Source organism: Leucopleurus acutus (genome assembly GCF_964270905.1).
Source record: "Leucopleurus acutus genome assembly, chromosome: 2".
NCBI lineage: Eukaryota > Metazoa > Chordata > Mammalia > Artiodactyla > Delphinidae > Leucopleurus > Leucopleurus acutus.
In genome coordinates, this window is record NC_139143.1 from 53851651 (window position 1) to 53875167 (window position 23517).

At 42.1% G+C, this 23517-nt stretch overlaps 1 protein-coding gene across 1 annotated transcript in view; it reads right to left on the bottom strand.

Moving 5' to 3' along the window:
- The window catches only part of LOC309957939 (uncharacterized protein C1orf21), a 226242-nt gene that overhangs the window by 144949 nt on the left and 57776 nt on the right, over positions 1-23517 (bottom strand). The window contains exon 2 of the mRNA XM_082833493.1: positions 642-860. Coding sequence (XP_082689619.1) covers positions 642-735 — 94 coding nt within the window. The 5' untranslated portion in view covers positions 736-860. The remainder of the gene's footprint in view (positions 1-641; positions 861-23517) is intronic.

Consider the following 23517-nt stretch of genomic DNA (forward strand, 5'->3'; position numbering starts at 1 on the left):
CCTGATTTTTAAAGGCCGCCTTGCTTTTTTATTTTAAAATTCTCTGGGGGCCAAAGAAAACATATTTGTAAACCAGATGTGGCCATGGGTTGGTAGTTTGTGACCTCTGCACTAGATAGTCTCAAGTCACTATGAATCATCACAGGATGGTTAAAAGACGATTTCTAAGTTCACTGTAATTGTGTTTTTGAAACCGAGCATTTCTAATTCACAGAAAGAGTAATTCCTTATAAACTTATAATAAACTCCAAAAAATATGTCATTCCCTCCATTATAAATCCTTGCCCGCTTTTGTACCTCCATGTGCTCAGTCCTACAGTTCTGGACCAGGACACCCTGTGGCCACTGTCCCGTGCACCTGTTTATGTCCTACTAGTTCTTCAAAGCTTGATTTAAATGTGAGCTCTGCATAAAACCTCCATGATCCTCCTCAAAGTCTTCTAGGTATAAATTATGATGAAAACTGTCCAATGTAAAAGATCTGCCTTGATTTTTATCATCTCTCATCAGCCCTCTACCCACAACCCCCATCACCCCTGCACCCCACCCCGCCCCCCAGCAAACAGAACACAGGAACACTGCAATTGTTCACATGAAAGGCCTGGATGGAGGGGCCAAGGATGAAACTCAACTGCACTTACCACCAAACACGTCTCCATTCTGGTAGTTCTTCCCTTTCTGGGCTTCCTCTTCATTTTGAACAGTGGCAACATGCTTCGCAGAGGCACAGCCCATAGTCTCATTCGGTCAGCTTCAGCCGGGCTGAACTGCAAAGCATCTCTACAGACACGGGGACATTTTATTCTCTTTAGACACAAGGAAAATCCACCTTCTTGCTGAGTCGGTCAAAACGTACGCACCTGCAAGAAGAGAGCGCTAGATCAGAATATGGGACACGAAGCCAGTGTCTCAGTCTCCGTGGTGATTCCCGCCCGACCCCACTGGACTGGGGTGCGACCAAGCGCCGAAGAAGGAAATGCAGCACGGGTCACTCTCATCTGACCCCCACTTGAAAAGCAAGGTCAGAAGGCCTGTGCCCTGCACAACACGTGGCTGGACTTTTTTTTTTTTTAATCTTTATTGGAACATAATTGCTTTACAATGTTGTGTTAGTTTCTGCTGTATGACAAAGTGAATCAGCTATATGTATACATATATCCCCATATCCCCTCCCTCTTGCGTCTCCCTCCCACCCTCCCTATCCCACCCCTCTAGGTGGTCACAAAGCACCGAACTGATCTCCCTGTGCTATGCGACTGCTTCCCATTAGCTATCGATTTTACATTTGGTAGTGTATATATGTCCATGCCACTCTCTCACTTTGTCCCAGCTTACCCTTCCCCCTCCCCGTGTCCTCAAGTCCATTCTCTATGTCGGCATCTTTATTCCTGTCCTGCCCCTAAGTTCATTAGCACCGTTTTTTTTAGATTCCATATATGTGCGTTAGCATACGGTATTTGTTTTTCTCTTTCTGACTTACTTCACTGTATGACAGACTCTAGGTCCATCTATCGCATTACAATAACTCAATCTTGTTCATTTTTATGGCTGAGTAATATTCCATTGTATGTATGTGCCACATCTTCTTTATCCATTCATCTGTCAATGGACATTTAGGTTCTTTCCATGTCCTGGCTATTGTAAATAGTGTTGCAATGAAGATTGTGGTACATCTTTTTTTTTTTTTTTACTTGTTTGTTTTATATACATTTATTTTATTTTTGGCTGCGTTGGGTCTTCATTGCTGTGCACGGGCTTTCTCTAGTTGTAGCGAGTGGGGGCTACTCTTCGTTGCAGTGTGCAGACTTGTCATCGTGGTGGCTTCTCTTGTTGCAGAGCACGGGTTCTAGGCGTGCAGGCTTCAGTAGTTGTGGCACGCGGGCTCAGTAGTTGTGGCTCACAGGCTCTAGAGCGCAGGCTCAGTAGTTGTGGCTCATGGGCTTGCTTGCTCCACGGCATGTGGGATCTTCCCGGACCAGGGCTCGAACCTATGTCCCCTGCATTGGCAGGCGGATTCTTAACCACTGTGCCACCAGGGAAGCCCCATCTATCTTTTTGAATTATGGTTTTCTCAGGGTATATGCCCAGCAGTGGGACTGTTGGGTCATATGGTAGTTCTATTTTTAGTTTTTTTTTTTTTTTTTTTTGCGGTGCGCGGGCCTCTCACTGCTGTGGCCTCTCCCGTTGCGGAGCACAGGCTCCGGATGTGCAGGCTCAGCGGCCATGGCTCATGGGCCCAGCCACTCCGCGGCATGTGGGATCTTCCTGGACCGGGGCACGAACCCGCGTCCCCTGCATCGGCAGGCGGACTCTCAACCACTGCGCCACCAGGGAAGCCCTATTTTTAGTTTTTTAAGGAACCTCCATACTGTTCTCCATAGTGGCTGTATCAGTTTACATTCCCACCAACAGTGCAGGAGGGTTCCCTTTTCTCCACACCCTCTCCAGCATTTACTGTTTGCAGATTTTTTGATGATGGCCATTCTGACCGGTTTGAGGTGATACCTCATTGTAGTCTTGCTTTGCATTTCTCTAATGATTAGTGATGTTGAGCATCTTTTCATGTGTTTTTTGGCAATCTGTATGTCTACTTTGGAGAAATGTCTATTTAGGTCTTCTGCCCATTTTTGGATTGGGTTGTTTGATTTTTTGATATTGAGCTGCATGAGCTGCTTGTATATTTTGGAGATTAATCCTTTGTCAGTTGCTTCATTTGCAAATATTTTCTCCCATTCTGAGGGTTGTCTTTCCATCTTGTTTATGGTTTCCTTTGCTGTGCAAAAGATTTTGTTTCATTAGGTCCCATTTGTTTATTTTTGATTTTATTTCCATTCCTCTAGGAGGTGGGTCAAAAAGGATCTTGCTGTGATTTATGTCTTAAGAGTGTTCTGTGGCTGGACTTTTTTTTTTTAACATCTTTATTGGAGTATAATTGCTTTACAATGGTGTGGTAGTTTCTGCTTTATAACAAAGTGAATCAGCTATACATATACATATATTCCCATATCTCCTCCCTCTTGCATCTCCCTCCCACCCTCCCTATCTCACCCCTCTAGGTGGTCAAAAAGCACTGAGCTGATCTCCCTGTGCTATGCAGCTGCTTCCCACTAGCTATCTATTTTACGTTTGGTAGTGTATATATGTCCATGCCACTCTCTCACTTCATCCCAGCTTCCCCTTCCCCTTCCCCATGTCCTCAAGTCCATTTTCTATGTCTGCATCTTTATTCCTGTCCTGCCTCTAGGTTCTTCAGAACCTTTTTTTTTTTTTTTAGATTCCATATATATGTGTTAGCATACGGTATTTGTTTTTCTCTTGCTTATTTACTTCACTCTGTATGACAGACTCTAGGTGTGGCTGGACTTTTTCAGGAGCTAAAAAAATTTCTATTTATTTATTCAAATAAATATTTGAGCACTCCTACTTGCCACACACAAACTTAATGGGCTATATAGGTTTGCTAATGTTCCGGAATCTCAAAAAGCTTCAGAGGGAGGAAAGGACATTGATGAGATCCATCGAGTTCCAGAGGCTGGGAGAAGTCCTCCAACCTCCTCATCCTGTCCTGCACACAGGCCAGCTCTTCCTAGCTCCTCAGATTTTGCCAGGAGGAGGTGGGTTGGAACATGGGCTAGCATTTCCAGTGGGTTCCATAAATGATTCAATACTTTATTTTACTTGAGGCGATACTGTTTGGGAAGGAAGGAGATGGGGGAAAGGACTTGAATGTACTTTTTGTCAATTTTCTGCTTAGTTAGCTGAATGCTTAAAGACTGAGCAGATGTAGGAATATGAAGGGAAGAAAATGAGGTGCTCGTCCACCTCTTTCAGAGCCTTTATGCCTCTGTTTGACCTTTACTAAAGGCTGCAAGCGCATTTATGGATAAACCACAAAGGAGATAATCCCCTAGTTACCTGGAGTGAATTTACCTTCCCCTGCCCCACTCAAGGTCACCATCCAAATTCTCAAGATGTGTCATGCTCAGGTTGCTCATTTTTATTTATTTTTTCATCATCCTTATCAAGCCATTCCAGTCTTGTAGATGTTCACTTTGAAACATCTACCGATGCCTTCATCTCCATCCGTCCCACTGTAACACAGGCCCTTACCCCTCACACCCACGGCAGAGCAAAAGAAGCTTCATCAGCACCCATATTCCACTACTCTCCTCTCCGCTTTAGGAACAACTGACGTTTCTCAGTGTCAAGAACAGTGCTACACAAAGGCAGCTGCAAGTTTTCTCTTCCAACAAAATTGGTTCCCCTAAGCCCTCCTTCCTAGAGCATTGACCACATCTATGGACATAGAAATTCTATCATTTAAACCACCTAATCTCAGCAAAGGGAAATTTTCAAATTAGCCCAGTACTAAAAGATAATTCTAAATCAATCTAATAAATGAACTTAGATAACACAGGTAATGATCTTACATCAAGCCAAGCAAATACAAATTTCAACATCAACTCAATGGCTATAATACTAACCATGTCTTTGTATAGTTCTCCAGACTAGTTTCTATCACTGGTTATATAAAATCATTAACAGAAAGTATAGGGTTAGTTGGTAATGTTTTACAAACAAGGATGATTTTTTTCCTAGTTAATGCTTATCAGTTTCTCAACACTATTAGGTAACCTCATGTTAACACATTTTCCCCTTTTTAAAGCTATATGGAAAACACACACACAACTCTTCTGATGATAGTTAGCAGCAATGTCATTAAAGCTACAGTATTTCCACTGATGGTCTACTCATATTCGTCTATAGAGCTTCCAGGCCAGATGGGGGAGATGTGCTGACTTTTTTTTTTAACCTACACAATACAGTGTATTAAGTGCCACGATAAATGATTCACAGGAATCTATGGCAATGTAGAATTCAAGGAAGCAGATTAAATGATGACTGGGAAAAGGCAGGAATTAAAAGAAGTGATATTCTGTAGGGTCTTAACGTTTGGTAGAAACTTGCCAGGCTGAAAGGACAGTACCATCATCCAGATGTGAAGAACTGCCCGAGCTAAGACACTGGAACTTGGAAGTGCGTGGCGGGTGTGTGTGTGTGTGTGTGTGAGAGAGAGTGTGTGTGTGTGTGTGTGTTCCAAGGGGTCAAGGTCGGGGCGGGGCAGGGAAGAGGACTGCACTGCTGATGCTTGTGAAGGCCCTGGAGGAGGCCTTGCTAACTTTATCCAACTTTAAAGATAAACTATAAAACCTCCTAAGATGTAGGAAGTCCATTTGATCCAAATTTGAGCACACTTTGAGAGACATTAAATTAGTAGTGCTGATATCCACTCTGTCGACCTACTACAGTTTTTAAAGAAACAGCGCTGAAATATGAGACAGGAAGGATAGGAGACAGGAATCAGTCCTAAAGGCAGAAGGGAGAAAACTCCTCTGTAAGCAGGTGGCTGCTAAGGGTTGTTGCTGCTGCCGCTTGGCCCATCTCCCTCGTTCCCTTTCAGCATCACCACGTAAGGTGACAGGTGTGGGCTCCCAGAATGAATTCCTTACTTTTCAAAAAGGAATGTGGGAAAACCACCTCACACGTACATAGTACACCGCAGAGCAACCCGAAGTGAGAGGGGAAACCTCGCCTCCCCTCCCAGTCTGTTGCCGCCTCTTCAGAATAAACAAAGTAAAAACAGGAAGGAGAGTGGGAAACCCTAGCAAAATCCAGAAGGACAGTAGAAATCCAGAGACAGTTTACAACCCTCCTCTCTGGGCGTCCTCTTCCTTTTCTGTTCCTCACTCCTATTTCACGCTGACAGCCTCACAATCTACCCAAGAAGTTAATGTAAGAATCTAAGACGTGAATTACTCTTTGCTATTCCCGAAAAGCACTGTGCGCTGTTTCTTCTGTTTTAGAAGTTCTGTTTGTAGCAACAAATCTTACTTGAATAAAAAAAAAAGTTGAAAAGTTGAATCACTGCAGCAGGCAAACAAAAATAAAACATAAAAAACCTTTTCAAAGGACTTCTCTATTATTCAGGCATGGAAGTGAGAGGCATGTTAATAAGCAGATTAGACGCGATTCTAATTAGACACATCCAATTCAAGTGATGACTTGAGAAGTCTTCATTTAATTATATTTTTTAAAAGCACTATCACTCGGGGCTTCCCTGGTGGCGCAGTGGTTGAGAGTCCGCCTGCCGATGCAGGGGACACGGGTTCGTGCCCCGGTCCAGGAAGATCCCACATGCCGCAGAGCGGCTGGGCCCGTGAGCCATGGCCACTGAGCCTGCGCTCCGCGACGGGAGAGGCCACAACAGTGAGAGGCCCACATACCGCAAAAAAAGAAAAAAAAAAAGCACTATCACTCAATGTGAGTTCTCTCCAAATCACAATTAGGTGCGGGTTTTGTTTTTGAAACACACACATTATGTATTTTATAGCAGTTAATTTTAAGAGTGAGGTTTTCAAGTTTTACAACCTTGACAGAAATATATTTTAATATTTTGCCCATTTCGAAGGAGATAATTATGAAGTTATCTGAGAGGCAGAGGATCTCCAACACTCAAAATTAACCATTGGTCACTGGGGAAAGTTTTTTACTATGTCATTTGGATTCTGCACATAAACAATTGTCCATCCATTCATTCATTTAATCAACAGATATTTATTGAAAACTACTAAACCGACAGACACGTTTTTGGCAGACACTGGGTATATAGAGATAAACAGGACAAGATACAGTGTCCTCCCCATCCATCCCCATAGAATATGAACACTCAGAGAAAGGTGATCGTGAGAAAGACCAGTTTCACAACAATGTGGTACAGCAACTGCCGGTTAAATATAGGATGACAGGGTAGTTCACCCCACAGGCACCTGATTCAGCCTCGAGATTGGGAATGTCAAGAAAGGTTGAGTTTGAGTCCCGAACATAGCTGAATAAACATCATTAAAACACTTCTGAACTGCATCTCTTTTATAGCCTGATGTAATGCCAAGGTTTTATTTCTACTGAAAATTCTCTTAATTAACCTCAATCTAACCGAGACCTCAAATTGAGGAGACCTTCAGAAATGTACCCCTAAATACTGCCACCATCATCTGCTCAAGCAAGTTTCCCTTCAGTTTCTACTATCCTTCACATAAATTCGAGCATATTTTTTTAGCTTCCATTTTTCCATTAGTTTTGCTCAGCTTTTCTCTCCCAACTCCCACATCATCTATTCATTCACCTCCCTGAAACCAGCCCACTTAGAGAGGTAACTGAGGGTGCAAATGAGCATGCAGAGACCGAAGGCAACAAGAAGATCTGAGTCTCGTTCTCACATATTGTTATTAACAGCATGCTATTTCTGAAGTCACAGATCACAGTGTGAGAATTAAACTGAAGCATCTCTTTGATGTTTGATGGAATCTTCTAATACCAAGTCCCACTGAGGATGATTTTTTAAAACTAAATAATCTATATGATAGGATCACTGGGCACCTCAAAAACACGGGCTCCAATTAATAGCCCACGGCTTTGTGTAAAAATCTCCCCAAGTGGCTATATGGCTATATTATCCTATATCATGAAATTAGAAGCTGTAGTCCCTTCATAATGCTATGCATTAACCTCATACAGTGCCATCTTTATAGAATAATTTTCTTGCTTTGATAAAATACATTAACAAATCTGTAAATCCAATTCAAAATTTCTCCAAAAGACTAAAAAACCTTCAGCTGTGCACGTTTATCCCTCCTCTCCTTACACTATGCCTCAAGACTCTGCAGACTATTTTAGATATCCTAAGGGGAATTATTGTTCCAGGACACTTCACATTATAACCTGAGGAAGCTCTTTTCTGTATACAAGTAAGTCCATTACTTTTTTATGCATGTTATATATGTGTGATACATTTGCCCTTTTATAAGAAAAGATTATGGATTTATGATGGCTTTTTTTTTTCCAGTGCAGATGGGTTTCTTTTTATTGTTTCAGCTTTATTGAGGAATAACTGACAAAACTGCAATATACTATATTCAACAGGATGATTCAATATACTATATACATTGTGAAAGGATTCCCACCAAGTTAATTAACACATGTATCCCTTCACATATTTACTTTTTTTTTTTTGATGCATCCACAAGTTCTATTCTTTTAGCAACTTTCAATTATATAATACAGTGTTATCAACTACAGTCACCATGTTATACCTCAGACCTTATTCATCTTATAACTAAAAGTTTGTACCCTTTCACCAGCCTCTGCCTATTTTTCCCATTCCCCAGCCTCTGGCGACCACAATTCTACTCTCTGTTTCCGTAAGTTTGACTTTTTTATTTTTAAGATTCTACATATAAGATTCTGTCTAGCTTATTTCACTTAGCTTAATTCCTTCCAGGTTCATCCATACAGTTGGGAATGGCAGGATTTCTTTCATAATCAGGCTGAATAATATTCCTCTGTGTGTGTGTGTGTTGTCTCACATTTTCTCGATCCATTCATTCACTGAAGGACACTTGTTTCCATACCTTGACTACTGTGAATAATGCTGCAATGAACATGGGAGTGCAGATGTCTCTTCAAGATAATAATTTCATTTCCTTTGAATATATATATCCAGAAATGGAATTGTGGATGGCTTTTTTCTTTACCTTAACTTTTTGAACTGGAAGCATAATTTCATCAAAAAACCTACTTTTATAAAATTGGGAAGGAATAAAATATGCAAAATCTGTTTTAAGAAAAATCAAAGCAATATCTGATCTTCTTAAAAAAGGCTATGGAAAATATTTCTATTTATGGAATATTATGGATAATTTCACTTTCCACCAATTAATCATGTATTTTTTCATTTTGGATGGAAAAGCCAAAAAAACTATAGACAGTTTCCTTGTCAAGAAGGACACTTCTGAAAAATGAATTAAAAGTGATAAACTCCATAAAGAAATCCTAGGCCAGAAAGAACACGAAGACACCACATGCAGCTTGGAGGGTTGGAGAAAATCGAATTCTGATTGCAATGGGTACAGAGAGCTATGAAGTCAGCAGTTAAGAAAAGGATAATAGGCACATTATTATTAGATCAGGAGCAAAGTACCCCCTTTCTTCCTTTGATTAAAAAGGGAACTCAAGACAAGGCAACATCTAAAAATTCCTTTCTTTTATTGAAGAAAGAGCCAACATCTAAGCTTCACAAAGAAAAATATATACATATAAATAACTAATCAGTCTGTTTGCCCATCTGTTCTGCTTCGCTGTAATGAGTGTTAATACAGCAGCCCACTGGGGGGAAGAAGAAAGACAGCCTGAAAGTGATTCCTAATCTTGAAGCTTTGGTATCCTTGGGCTACTGTTAACACCATTTCACATTTCATTGTGCATGTTAAAGATTATACACAAAGAGATGTCACATTTGACGTGAGGATACTCTGGAAAAGTCAAATCTTCCTATCACCCAGCAATTGCTGGCATCACAGAAGATATTTATTCCTCGTATCACACTCATTTAGTGGCATGACAATTGACAATATGCTATTAACGCCAAAGAAACAGGAATATCTGCTTCTGCTTTCTTTATGGGAAAACTCTCACTTCCACAAGTAATAATTGTACAGAGGTGTCTCTCCGAAACATAACAATAGTAAGGCCTATGCCAGATGATACATTTTTGTTGGGTCTCCGCAGTGAGGTATGAGGACGAGGAGACAAGGCGACAAGTGGAAGGAGCACTGGAAAGGGAGTGGGGATGCTGAGCCCTGGTCACAAGGGTTACATGCCTGCCTCAGTACCAAGGCTGGGCTGCCTCTCTCTGAGTCTCTTCCTTTTTCAATTTTTTTTTTTTTTTTTTTTTTTTTTTGCAGTACGCGGGCCTCTCAGTGTTGTGGCCTCTCCCCTTGCGGAGCACAGGCTCCGGACGCGCAGGCTCATGGGCCCAGCCGCTCCACGGCATGTGGGATCTTCCCAGACCGGGGCACGAACCCGTGTCCCCTGCATCGGCAGGCGGACTCTCAACCACTGCGCCACCAGGGAAGCCCTGAGCCTCTTCCTTTTATTCTATGACCTACCTGAACTTATGTCCAAGTGATGCTGAGGATGAAATTACCACTTATAAAAAGGCCATTTCTCACCTAGACTCGGTTTATTTAGAAACTTTATTTCAGCACTGACCCAATTAGGATATACTTGCAAGTTTTTTTTTTCCAAAATATTTCAGGAAGCCCTAGGAGGTCTAAAGATTATTATGTTTTGGCCCAAGGGTGTTGATTTCAATTGCATATCAAGTGAAAAAATGAACAAGGCTTAGCTCTCTTATTTCCTGTTTTCTATTCTGCCTTTAATGGATAAAAATAAAATTTTTAAATGTTTCTTATAGAGAGCTGGATAGAAAAAGCTTGCGGAATAATTGTTCTTCAGCTAAGGACTTAGGAGTTTGGTGCCTTTACCCTGTAGCTGAAAACTCTGTTCTTGTATTACCTAGATGTGTTCACACAGTTCATGCATGGCTGGCACTACTTCTGTGAAGGCAAGAGACGAAAATACCAGATCTTGATTAAAGCCACCCATCCACACCAGGGTGAAACTATGCAGAAGAAGTAGGCCGTTTCTGGATTTGCTCCTCTGTGATCAAGGCCAATGGTGGCTATTCATGGACTTCTGGAGTTCTCCTTCTTTTTCCACCTCCAAGACTCAGAATACCAAGGGGATTTGCGGGAAGCTGCCAACCTGCATCAGTGGGGAATCTTCTGTACCAAGACACCCATGACCAGGATCTTTTGACAGCTGTGCTGCTGGTTCAGCATGTCACTTGGGACAAATCCATGTGATTTCCTTGCCAGTATCCTAGTAGTAACGGCTGTTTTCCTTCTTTTTTTGGATTGTTTTGAAAATCTAGGTAGATTATGAAATGCTGCGCAAAGCACTTATAAAATGCAAGGTAATGTTCTGTGCATACTCTGCTCTGCCAGATGCCTGACATCACCTATCAGACTCATGGCTTTTCAGGAGCACTGGGTAGAATCAGGTTGCCCCCATATGTGGCCCTGGAGAAAATGAGAGAAAACAGTTGGAAAGGAAAAATAAAAATCAAGAAATGACTAAAACATGTAAATAGAATAAGTATGAGTTACTTAAAAAAGCACAATTTGATTCTAATCTAAGCAGATAAGTCATGATCCTTCCTGCATGGCCAATGAAGGACATCCTGGGCGACCTGTGTGTTGAAATGCATTGTGAAGAACAGATAACGATTCCTTGCCTTTGAAGGGCCAGCATTCAGACACGGCTAACAGATCATAAACATAATAAAGTAAAGTAAAATAAAATTGCAATGACTAATGGACATGGCAAGGAAAAAAGGGATCAGAGATGTTCTTCAAAGTCATAGGATATTTCAAGCTAATTAAATTAGTGCTTGTCTCAGCTTTATTTTATGCAACAAGAAATGTAGTAACATCCAGCAAATGTGCTACTCTTAGCAGACCCTTGGAAAGAGACCCTCGGGTAAGAGACCTTCATTTACCGAGGAGGAGGACAGTGAAACAGATGTCACGTCAGTCTTGAGCAGCTGATCCCCTTTAACAACATAAACTAGAACAGAACTGCAGCTGGATTAATCCCTTGGAAATCTGGATGTTACTTTCGTGGTGCTAAGGACAAGGGTTGAATGCCACTGACCTTTGTCTGAGGCACACACTGGAAAAAAGACATGGGATGTTTTCCTTACTGAATTACAAAGACTCAACTTTTATACAAGGCTACTGTAGTCCACATTTCTGATTCAATTCAATCTCTAAACTTAATGCAGAAACTTGTTTCTCAGCCTTAAACTGGTTACTGTGGTAGATACAAAGAAATATGACCAACAGATACAAAAGGTACAAATTACCCAAACTAACCATTAGAAGCAAACGTGAGAATTGTATAAAAACAAGAAAAGCCTGCTGCTGTTTTATTTGTGGATTCTGGTGCTAATATTTGAGTAGATGTATGTTTAATATCCTCAGAATTATAAAAACTTTGAACGAAGCAATGTAGTAACACTTTGATAAGATGCGAACACTAGAAAAAGTGTTTCTCTCAAAATATAAACGTGCATTCCTCTTTCCTCTCACAAGAACCCCTTTCCTCCTTTTTTCCCCTCCCTACTAAAACAAACGAACTCATCCATCAGAGACTGCTGCAAAGTCTGGCCTAACAGTGCTTTCTTTCTCCCAGTGCTCTGCCTCAGGCCACACAATCCCAGGTCTGAGAGGAAGTCAGCAATGACCCAGTGATTGAGTAAACCCATTACTTGCCTGCTGGACTGAGAGCTGTTCACTGAAATGAGTGTCCCTAAGGGAAAGCCTTGGCCATCTGAAATTCTGCCTGCTAGAACCTTCAAGTTCCAACCAGAACAGCTCAATTTCTGGAAGTGTCCCAAAAACGTAGAGAAAGCAAACAGATAAAACCACTTTGTTGGTGAAGGACTCAGTCTCCCTCTGTTACACACACACACACACACACACACACACACACACACACGCACAATAAAAATTCTAGAGATGCAAAGATTACCTCCAGCATTTTGTGATTTTGTAAAGGAAAGGAGTTGTGTGGCTTTGGGCAAGTTATTGACTTCACAGAGCCTTGGGTTCTCATTTACAAGATGGGATAAGACTGCATGAATTTTGAGAGGAGCAGATGAGACAATATATGTAAAGTGCTTAGCACAGCCCCTGGCAATTAGTAAAAAAATCAATACATGATAGTTACTGTCATTATCATCACCATCATCATGACTTAATGGGATGGTGATGAACTTTACGAAGAAAGGGGCAGAGGCAAAAGAGACTAGAAAGAAGAGATGGAAAGAGAGATGAGAGGTAAACTGTGGCAGCTTAGTTCTCCTTAGGAACTAAACCAAAGATAAGCAGGCAGGACCGAATACAGACAGAAGCCAAGAAACAGCACCTCTGCAGCAGGAGAGGCTCATGGCCCCACTGCAGCTCCTGCACAGAGAACCCTGAGCAGTGCCGTTGTTTCTGCAGCACTGGGGGTGGGCAGGCCAGCCTCTGTGTGGACATGCCAGGGCTGTGAAGGCAGAGGCCGCTGTGTGCAGACAAATCGAAGGTCAGTGAGCTCTCCTACACTTTGTCACAGCCTGGATGACTGTGCCACTCACATCTTCCACTCTTAGGTGTTTATGTGTCTGTCTCCTTCACCAGACAGATTTCCAAGGTCATGACCATGTCCTAATTATTCCTCTCTAGATTCCCTCTGGCACAGGTCAGGCACACAGTAGGTCTGCAATATATGTTGAGCAGATGAATTCTCTTAGAAACCTCTTTTCACAAAGAGACATGGGGGGGGCTCTTAAAGAAGGGAGTTCTCACATGAAAAGCTGCTCAGCATCACTAATTATTAGAGAAATGCAAATCAAAACTACAATGAGGTATCACCTCACACCAGTTAGAATGGGCATCATCAGAAAATCTCCAAACAACAAATGCTGGAGAGGGTGTGGAGAAAAGGGAACCCTCTTGCACTCTTGGTGGGAATGGAGGTTCCTTAAAAAACTAAAAATAGAATTACCATATGACCCAGCAATCCCACCACTGAGCATATACCCAGAGAAAACCATAATTCAAAAAGACACAGGCACCCCAATGTTCATTGCAGCACTATTTACAATAGCCAGGTCATGGAAACAACCTAAATGCCCATCGACAGATGAATGGATAAAGAAGATGTAGTACATATATACAATGGAATATTACTCGGCCATAAAAAGGACTGAAATTGGGTCATTTGTAGAGACGTGGATGGATCTAGAGACTGTCATACAGAGTGAAGTAAGTCAGAAAGAGAAAAACAAATATCGTATATTAACACATATATGTGGAACCTAGAAAAATTGTACAGATGAACTGGTTTGCAGGGCAGAAATTGAGACACAGATGTAGAGAACAAAGGTATGGACACCAATGGGGGAAAGTGGTCGTGGTGGGGAGGTGATGAATTGGGCGATTGGGATTGACATGTGTACACTGATGTGTATATAATGAATGACTAATAAGGACCTGCTGTATAAAAAATAAAATAAAATTCAAAAAAAAAAGAAGGGATCTATTTCTCCTCTGCCTCAGGTCCTAGGTCACCTGCGTGGTCAGTGACCTCTTTAGCGTATCACCAATAGCTATAGTTAAAAATGGTCATCTGAGCCATGAAAGACAATTTAAAATTATGTTCAGTATATACTCCCTAAAAAGATAGGAAGGGAGTTATATGTAATATTATACTAGTATAATGGAATCTTGGAAGCATCTGGCACTTGTATACTTGTTCCTAATCTGCCCAAGAAAACTGTGCTATTTATTTATTTCAACAACATTTTTTGGTAACTTGTTTCGTTCTCAACATTTCACTAGGGACCAGAGATTCCAAAATGGATAAGTCAGCCAACCTTGACTGTGCATGTCCTGACTGTCAGTTAGAGTCTAGAGCCGCGCTTCTAAAACTCAACCATCTGAAAAATCAAGGGTTTGGTTTTGTTTTTGCTGAAATTTAAATCTTTGCTAAGCTTTCCATGACAAAGAACTTTTAAAGGACGATGTCCTCAGAGGGCCAAACAAATTGAAAGTATAAATAACCATTTTCAGGTAGCACAAATCAATGTCCCTTTAAAAAACAAAACAAAAAAAAGCACTTCAGTTCTCATGCTGCTCTCAAGAAATGCACAGGACTTTTGGGAACTTCATCGATTTTGTACAGCTCAGTCAAAAAACGCATTCTGTGTGATCATCTACTTAAAGAAAACAAACGGTAAGAAGCTGAGAGAAAACAGACCTACGAGGACAAAGCAAAATCAGGTGAGGAATAACCACTCCTCCCTAATGTACCAGCAGATGCTGTTCTGCTCCTGACGGGTTCGTTCCTGACTCTGCACTGGGCAGTCTTTCCACATACCTACCATGGTTTCGGTGATGTTTAGTGGGGTTTGAGACCACAAACACATAAAGGGAGGGTAAGAAGCTTTTCCCTAGCCTTGACGTTCATCTTCAGCCATTGAAAAGCTATTGAGGAACATCTAGGATTACAGGTTATGAGTTATTAGGACCTTGTAAATGTTACCAAAATTTGCAGTCTACTCTAAAACAGTTATTTGAAATCAGCCCAAATGTTCCCCATTTGAAGTAGCATAATTACTGAACATGGTGTTCCTTCCCGCTTGTCCAACACAATGTACTTAGAGAAAGAGACCAGAGGGACAAGCCTGGTAGGACCCGACAATGCAGGCAGGAGCCACACGACTGGGGCCCACCAACAGGAGACCATAGCTCAGCATCCAGACAACCTGGCCAGCACCTCCTGGCATTAACACTCTCCAAGGATCCACCTTCAGTTCCAGTCTGACACATGAAGGTTTCAAGTCTTTGTCTGAAAAAGAGAACTAAATGCATGGCTTGATGGTAAACACTTCCTTTGGAGAAAGACATGGCAGAAATGGGTTACGTTTAGGGTCTGACCACGTTCTATTCTAACAAGGCCTTTGGCCAGCTGTCATCTCTGTGGGACCTCTAGCGGGGTCCAGGCTGAGGCAGTTTTGGTCCTGGATATGACAAAGGCACATCTGGCAAGCTGCTTCGTATTCCTGTATCTGGGAGGAAGTCACGCCCGTATTGTCTCTATGACATCACTGCCATTACCACCCTAGGAATGGTACTGCAAAAATAAAAGACAAATTTTCTAATTCCAAGATCTCCCTGAAAATGTTAAGGAATTTTTACGATTCACAAATTCAATTTTGTATTTGTAAATCATGTTCTGAACCCTTTAAACCTCTCACCATTCATGAGCATTTTCTAGGCCACAGATTTTGTGTCTTTGCTGTTTTGAGAAAGGAAAAAGTCACAAGGCAATGTCCAATGGACATCAGGATGGTCCTATTGGCAGTTTTAAAAACATCAGAACATGATTCAAATTTTTAGTAAAAAACTGTACTTCTCATAAGTTAGTAATTATCCCATTAATTTTCTACAACTAAGACAAATTAAGATGCTTAGTGCATTGATTCTGTCAAGTCCTTCCCCTGGTCCAAAACCCTCCAAGACTCACTCTGCCTCTAAGGTAAAGCCCAAGATACTTGGACTTTCAAGCTAGACTTGGCCTCAAGGACCACTGAGGTCAAGGTTCTTAATTTTACGTATGAGAAGACTGAAGTCTAAGGAGCTTAGGCAACTTACTCAGGGTCCCTGAGGACCCAGACCCATGGACTCACTGTTGCCTCTTGCTACTGCTCCAAGGTAACCAGCATCCTTTTCATCTCATCAGGTGGGTCTCACAGACCACCCTTCTCCCTCGATATTCTGCTCACATGCCTGCCTCTCTACTTCTGCTTAAGCCTTTACTTTTCCAGGAAGAAGACTTCACACCATTTCATGCCTTCCTTCAATCCTCTCTTTCCTAAACTCTTACTTATAGAGTCAATTATTTGGTGTTTCTCAGGCATCTCTCTCTAAATAGACACTAAGTACTTGGAGGGCAGAAACCATCTCCTGTATGTCTCCCCTGCTATGTTGGAGGCCCAACTAGACAGAGTAGGAACTCAATAAACCCGCTTCAAAATAGCCAGCAGCAGGCTGGCTTTGTCTTCCCACCTCTGCACCTGCTATCCTCTGCCTTGAAGGTTCTCCCTCCTTACCTCTGCCTGGTTGAAATTCTGGTCTGTATGAGCTGTCCCTCCCCAAAGGTCTCAGAATACCCGATAGACCCCTTCGCAGCCCTCGTAGAGGGCAGAATATTCTTAATTCCTAACTGCCCATCTATTGGTTCCATAAGTCTAGGGTATAAACTCCTTGGGAGACACAGATTATGAGTTTCTTGCTTCCTACTGTATCCCTAGCTTCTAACAGTGCTTAGCTCAGGATATGTGCTCAGGAAATAAATAAGGAATGAAGGCCCCCAGGAGAAAGTCTGAACTCCTCATGGAAATCAAGGCTTTCCATGCACATCTCCAATCTCATCCAGCTTTCTACAGGCATATTGCTCTAGCCAGTCTAGTCTCTAGCTACTAACCCCTGAACATACTTTCATATTCTAACCCGAACTGCCTCTGGCTCACGGTCTCACCTTAGATAGAAAGCCCTCCTGTTACTCATCTCCGCCTGTTTTCAAATTCTACCCATCCTTCAAGGTCCAGAACAAGTCTTATCATCTCTAAGAAAACTTGCTCCAGGCCACGCAGATCTTCCTCTTCTCTAAATTCATCAGCATGTGTTCACATGGCTCATTCATCGCCTGTTCATGTTGCTGCAAGTCCACAGTTATCTTTCCATCTCGGTGGAACCTGGCCTATGGAATCCCTGTTCCTCTGAAGTCAGCTCTTACCTCTCCATTTAGGACGTAATTATATACATGGTCTTGGGACATCTCCTGCACCATTATTTTATATTGCTAACTTTTGTCTTGGTATCCTAGTCTACTTATAAATTTTTCAAGGCAAGTCATGCTTTCGATGTCTTTGATCCTCTGCAATTCTTTGCACAAAGTAGGAGATTTAATAAATATTCGTTACTTGACATGTTAGCTAGAAAGCAAAGATGTGCAGGAGGAGAGAACTATGAAAATTATAAAAAGTAACTTTCGCCAAAAGTGAAGTTGAAGTTTCTGATTATTAGAGGCTGTCTAATAAGGTCAAATGGTGATAGTATAATTACACCATCATTTGGTAAAATTACTCTCTGAATAAAGGTTATTTTTAAATAGAAACTTTTGTCCATATGATAAAAAATTATGAATAGAAAACAACAGAAAAGGAATAAAAAAGGAAAGAAACAAAAACATATACCCAAGATTGACACACACACACACACACCCCTACCCCTACATCAGGAGGGCTGGCTGCAGCACCCACAACTGCATCAGCTGACTTTTATGACAAGGTCTAGTTCATGACTGAGTTAACATCATGGCTTTCTACAACCGCTTGCCCAACAACTCCCCGAACATGAACAAAATAATTCTTCCAGAGTTGCAGGGAGAGGAGGGAGAAGTACCAATCTCTTTTTCCTACTTGGCCATAAACATTTCCTTACAGTAATTATTTTTTGATGGACTGTGCCTAACTATTTATTTATTTTATATCTCACCATACTCCGCCCCCCCCCCCCCCACGCAATGTGTACAGCAGCTGCTTTCAACCATAAACAGCAACTTTAGAATACAAATGCTGTGTTGGGGGATCAGTAATGCAGGGTTCAGTAAGCTAGCAACAGTATGTCAAGACCTCCTGATCTATACCCTCAACTACCAAATGGCCACACACCCCCAAGACACGGGCCTGTAAACCCACGGTTCAGATCAGGGTCGGCTAATCACAAATCGATAGTGGCCAGCAACAGAAATATCACAAAACAGAGGAGCCTCTTTGCTGGGCTCCAAAAGCCAGGGGATAAAGGGATATAAATAGGAACCTAGGAAGCACACACACGACTAGGAACTAGAGGCCACAGAGTTGCCAGTTAGGATTTGGCCCTGGGAAAATCCAAGTTAGTCAGCATCTAGAACCCTCTAACAACCCCCACCTCACATGGGTTTTATATGCCAAAGGCTGAACACGCGTTTTAGTGAAAATGAATTTTAGTTCCATTACCAGGAACGTTCTCCTAGCTGAAGACAAGAGGGAGAGAAAAGGACACTTTAATTTTTTTTCTAATAAATTAATGAAAGCTGAATTCTCATCTCTGAGACATATTACCGGAAAGAAAATGAAGACTCATGCCCTCCTCCCCGTTGTTCAGTTTGGTTTTATCATCACCTCATCCATCTCGCTTTAATGGACCTGGGGTTTCTAGGGGCATTTGTAGTGAAGGGTCCTCATTTCTTAAAAAATATACATATTTCACTGGTTTCCTTTCCCTAGCCAATAGTGAAGGTCATGATACAGGAAAGCAGCATAACAATGTGGTTTTTTTGTTTTGTTTTGTTTTGTTTGCGGTACGCGGGCCTCTCAGCTGTGGCCTCTCCCGTTGCGGAGCACAGGCTCCAGATGCGCAGGCTCAGCGGCCATGGCTCACGGGCCCAGCCGCTCCACGGCATGTGGGATCTTCCCGGACCGGGGCACGAACCCGTGTCCCCTGCATCGGCAGGCAGACTCTCAACCACTGCGCCACCAGGGAAGCCCAACAACGTGTTTTTTTAATCAACCACTCCAGCAGTGGCAAAAAGAAATGAAATGTGGGAGGCTGTTGATTAGTATATCAAGGAGAAAGTGAAATTCCCCATAGGGTGACACGATCATTTGTTTTCCCCAATGAAGCAAGCAAATGAAATAGAAATAAAACAGGAGCCTACCCTTCATCATTCATGGTGTAATGAGTTCTTGCGATTAACCATTCTCCTTCCTTGTTACACTCACTTCCAAAAAACAGATGTACAATGACATCAGCAAAACAGTCAAAGATCATCAATCTGGAAGACAGGAAATGCAGCAGCTAGACTTGCATCCTCTTTAAACATGAGCTGACCCCTGGCTGGTGGCTCTGGCTCTGCTGTGCAGGAAACGGGCTCACCGATAAGAGGTATTTGGGTAGCAGGATTTATTGGTAGCAGTACCCTAGGACAGGGAGACGCAAACTTGCCACAGCTCTCCACACCAGGTGGCCGCCTATACAGTGTGCTTAAAGTCAAAAATCTTAGACTCATTGAATCCAGTAAGAAGTATGCAGTTGGTACTTCTCCCCCCTCCAACTCAACCACCTATTATTAGAAGCTGGACACCAACAACATTCTGTCAAGAAGACTCAAGACAGAGTATGTAAGACATGGGGGAGCCCTGTCCACTGACATTAGGACAGTCTAGTAGATGGACAAGGCTACCACACTGGCATACAAGGAACACCCAGTTCAAGTCCTGATTGACTGGTGCTCCGAGGTCCTAAGCAAGAGGTCTGGCCGACAGAATGGATGATGTGGGTGCTCCTGGGTCACGGGAGTAGGGCAAGGTGCTGATACTGAGAATGCTACCCCTAGCAGTGATGCTCAGATGATGGCAGGCATGCAGGCATCAACATTTTCTGGAGAAAAAATGGAGACAAAGAAGACAGGGAAAATGGAGACGAGTTGGAGATATGGAAGGAAACTTGTCCTCAACGTCAAACAGTGATGGAGAGCTAGGGACTTCAGGGCCCCTGCTGGCATCACAGACATAAGAACAACTGATGCTTATATACCACTTTACCACGTGTGGAGCCTTTCACACACGCTGGCTCTGTCGATCTGCCAGGGTCTTCAAGCAGATGATTCAGAAGACACTGACAACGCAACTCTAGACGCCAGTAAAGTTAATCCAGATCTAGGGCACCCCTGGCTGGAGAGGTAAGAAAGGGGAAATGCTCCCTTAGGTAAAGGGGTAGTCACCCCATTTTGATTTCCTCTGCTTGAGAGTAACAGGGTTTTAGTGAAAAAGCATCGATGAGAGTATCAGAGCATATTCAATGGCATTTACAGCATCACTGACCTTGTTACCTCTTGCTGGCACCTCCGCAACTCAATCTCTATTGAATGTCTACTGAAGCTGCGTTTTACTGGGGATGTAAATATCCATGAAGGATCCTGATTCTCCTGACAACGGTACCAGTTGCTTGAAGGAGCAGAGTGAACACTTGGACTGGGGGACACACTGCGTGACTTCCCTCCACGGCTTGCTAGTCCCCCACCCCTAACCTGTTTCTATCACTACCTACCAAGATGAGTTTGAATGAAATCTGTGGCTAAGATGTCTAGAGAAAAGCAATGATGGTTTCCAGCATAACAGAGAGGAAATGCGTTGTTCTCTCTAGGATGCACCCTCGCGCTCTCTGCTCTCTTGGTTGTGGAAAGGGCTGTGCAGGTAGTCCCGGTACGGAAAAGTCCTGAAGAACAGAAAGAGTTGGAGAGAAATGGGGTGCAAGGAAAAGACATGCTGAGCAGCCGTCAGGGTGGAGGAGCCTGGAAGCCACCATAGGAAAAGTGAAAAATAAGGGGATGGAGGCAAAAGCTTTTACCACTGCTTTCCTTGCAGAGTCAACTCAATCCCTAGACTCCACTCTAAGTGTTGGGTTTCTAGGAAGCCTCCTGTGATCTCTGTTCCCTGCCCCCACCGCCCGGGTGCCCTCAGCTCTTCTGGCCCTTCCCACACCGCGTCCACACTGCCTGCTCATGTCTGTCTCCCAAACTAGACCATGAGGGACAGAAGCACAGACTCTCTTATTCACCAAAAAAACCCAGAAAATAATAATCTATCCCCAACTCCTAGCACAGTCACTGTTGCATAGAAGGTGTTCAACATCTGTTTGCCAAATAGTATGAATCTTAAAAATGGAGATGTTAATAAACAGCGGCCGTAACAATCCCAGGGCAGCTTTGGAATCTTAAACCAATACAGAGCACAACAAACTAATAAAACCCTCATGAAAAGATGCTCAACATCACTAATTGTTAGAGAAATGCAAATCAAAACTACAATGAGGTATCACCTCACTCTGGTCAGAATGGCCATCATCAAAAAATCTGCAACCAGTAAATGCTGGAGAGCATGTGGAGAAAAGAGAACCCTCCTGCACTGTTGGTGGGAATGTAAATTGATACCGCCACTATGGAGAACAGTATGGAGGTTCCTTAAAAAACTAAAAATAAGAGCTACCATATGACCCAGCAATCCCACTACTGCGCATCCCTGAGAAAACCGTAATTCAAAAGGACACATGTACCCCAACGTTCACTGCAGTGCTATTTACAATTGCCAGGACATGGAAACAACCTAAATGTCCAACAACAGATGAACGGATACATGATACATATATACGATGGAATATCACTCAGCCATAAAAGGGAACGAAATTGGGTCATTTGTAGAGATGTGGATGGACCTAGAGCCTGCCATACAGAGTGAAGTAAGCCACAAAGAGAAAAACAAATATCGTATATTAACGCATATAAGTGGAATCTAGAAAAATGGTACAGATGAACCTATTTGTAGGATGCAGGAATAGAGACGCAGACGTAGAGAACGGATATGTGGACACAGCGGGGGTGGGGGAAGGGGAGGGTGGATGAACTGGGAGATTAGGTCTGACATAAATACACTACCATGTGTAAAATAGCTAGCTAGTGGGAACCTGCTGTATGGCACAGGGAGATCAGCTCGGTGCTCTGTGATGACCTAATGGGTGGGATGGGGGGATATAGGTATACATATAGCTGTTTCACTTCATTGTACAGCAGAAACTAACACAACATTGTAATAGCAATTTTACTCCAATAAAAAAAAAAAGTGAAAAAAAGAAAGTCACTGAGTCACTGGGAAATAAACAAGGAGAGCTGCGTGCAGTTTATTCAGTATTCCACAAGGCCAAATGAGGCATTTTTATAACTGGCATCAATTCCCTAAGGGTACAGGTTTCACACGTTGTACTCTTTGACCTAAAAGTGTTACAAGCAAGCTTTAAAAGTGTCTGACTAACCCTTCACCTTCCCCAGGAACAACTTATATGTTAGAAAAATATAGCCCATTCTGTTAAGGTAATGAATTTCTTAAATGTCAAGCTATTTACTAATTACTCCCCAAACCACTTTCTAATCTACCTTTCTAGTGAAGACAGTACAAGCTGATAGGAAAAGTCATCTATCATGTGAGTGTTCCCCTGCAGAAACAAAATTATCTCATAACATACAACACAACGTGATATGCAGAAAATGCAGTCAAATAATGTTTAATATGATTATTACTAAGATATCCTGCAGTTTTTTTTTAAAACATACACTTTACTCAAGGAATGGCAAAATCTTTGATAGAATTCCCTATAAAACAGAGACACATGATAAAGCTACGAATACTACTCTAATTCCTATTTATTTAAATTTGCCACAGACTCATTTATGCAAGAGTTAAATTTCTCGCTCTCTCTGAAGTTCCAGCGTTCTATGATCATTTTGTTTCCTGACACAAATTTTAAGGCCCCTTAAATTCTGAATTAGTCTAAATTTGATTCGTTTAAAATTCTTTTTATGGCATACATGTAGACATGAATTAAAATTAATTCTGTTATGAGAAATTTCCAATCTCTTGTGATAACTGGCAATAAGCCAGATTGTTGTAAAAGCCAGAGTTGGTGTAAATAAATGAAGATGTTAAATTGAAATACTTTTGGAGCTGTTTCAAATTATAGCAGAGCCAAAACCATATCCATTTACCATTCAGTACACATATGCCAAGCATAATATATAGTTTTTTATTGCTTCAAATAGTCTAGATCTAGCAGTGTATATGTTAAGTCCTTTAGAGAAGATTCATTTTATCTGTTTCCCCATTGGGACCCAACACAGATGAATGAATGACTAGAAGATTGTAACAAACCTTTTCCCCCTATCAATCTTTGGTTAAATTCCCAAAGAGAAGCAAATATTAGCAGAAGATGGACAAAAGGCCAAACGCCACTGGAACAATCTGTACTCGACACCACAAAATAGTAATAGTTCTTCTACTGAGATCAGTTGGCCAGGCTTTAAATACTTTGGCCCCCAGCCAAAGCTCCATGAGGGCAGGACCATGAGTCTCCTAGG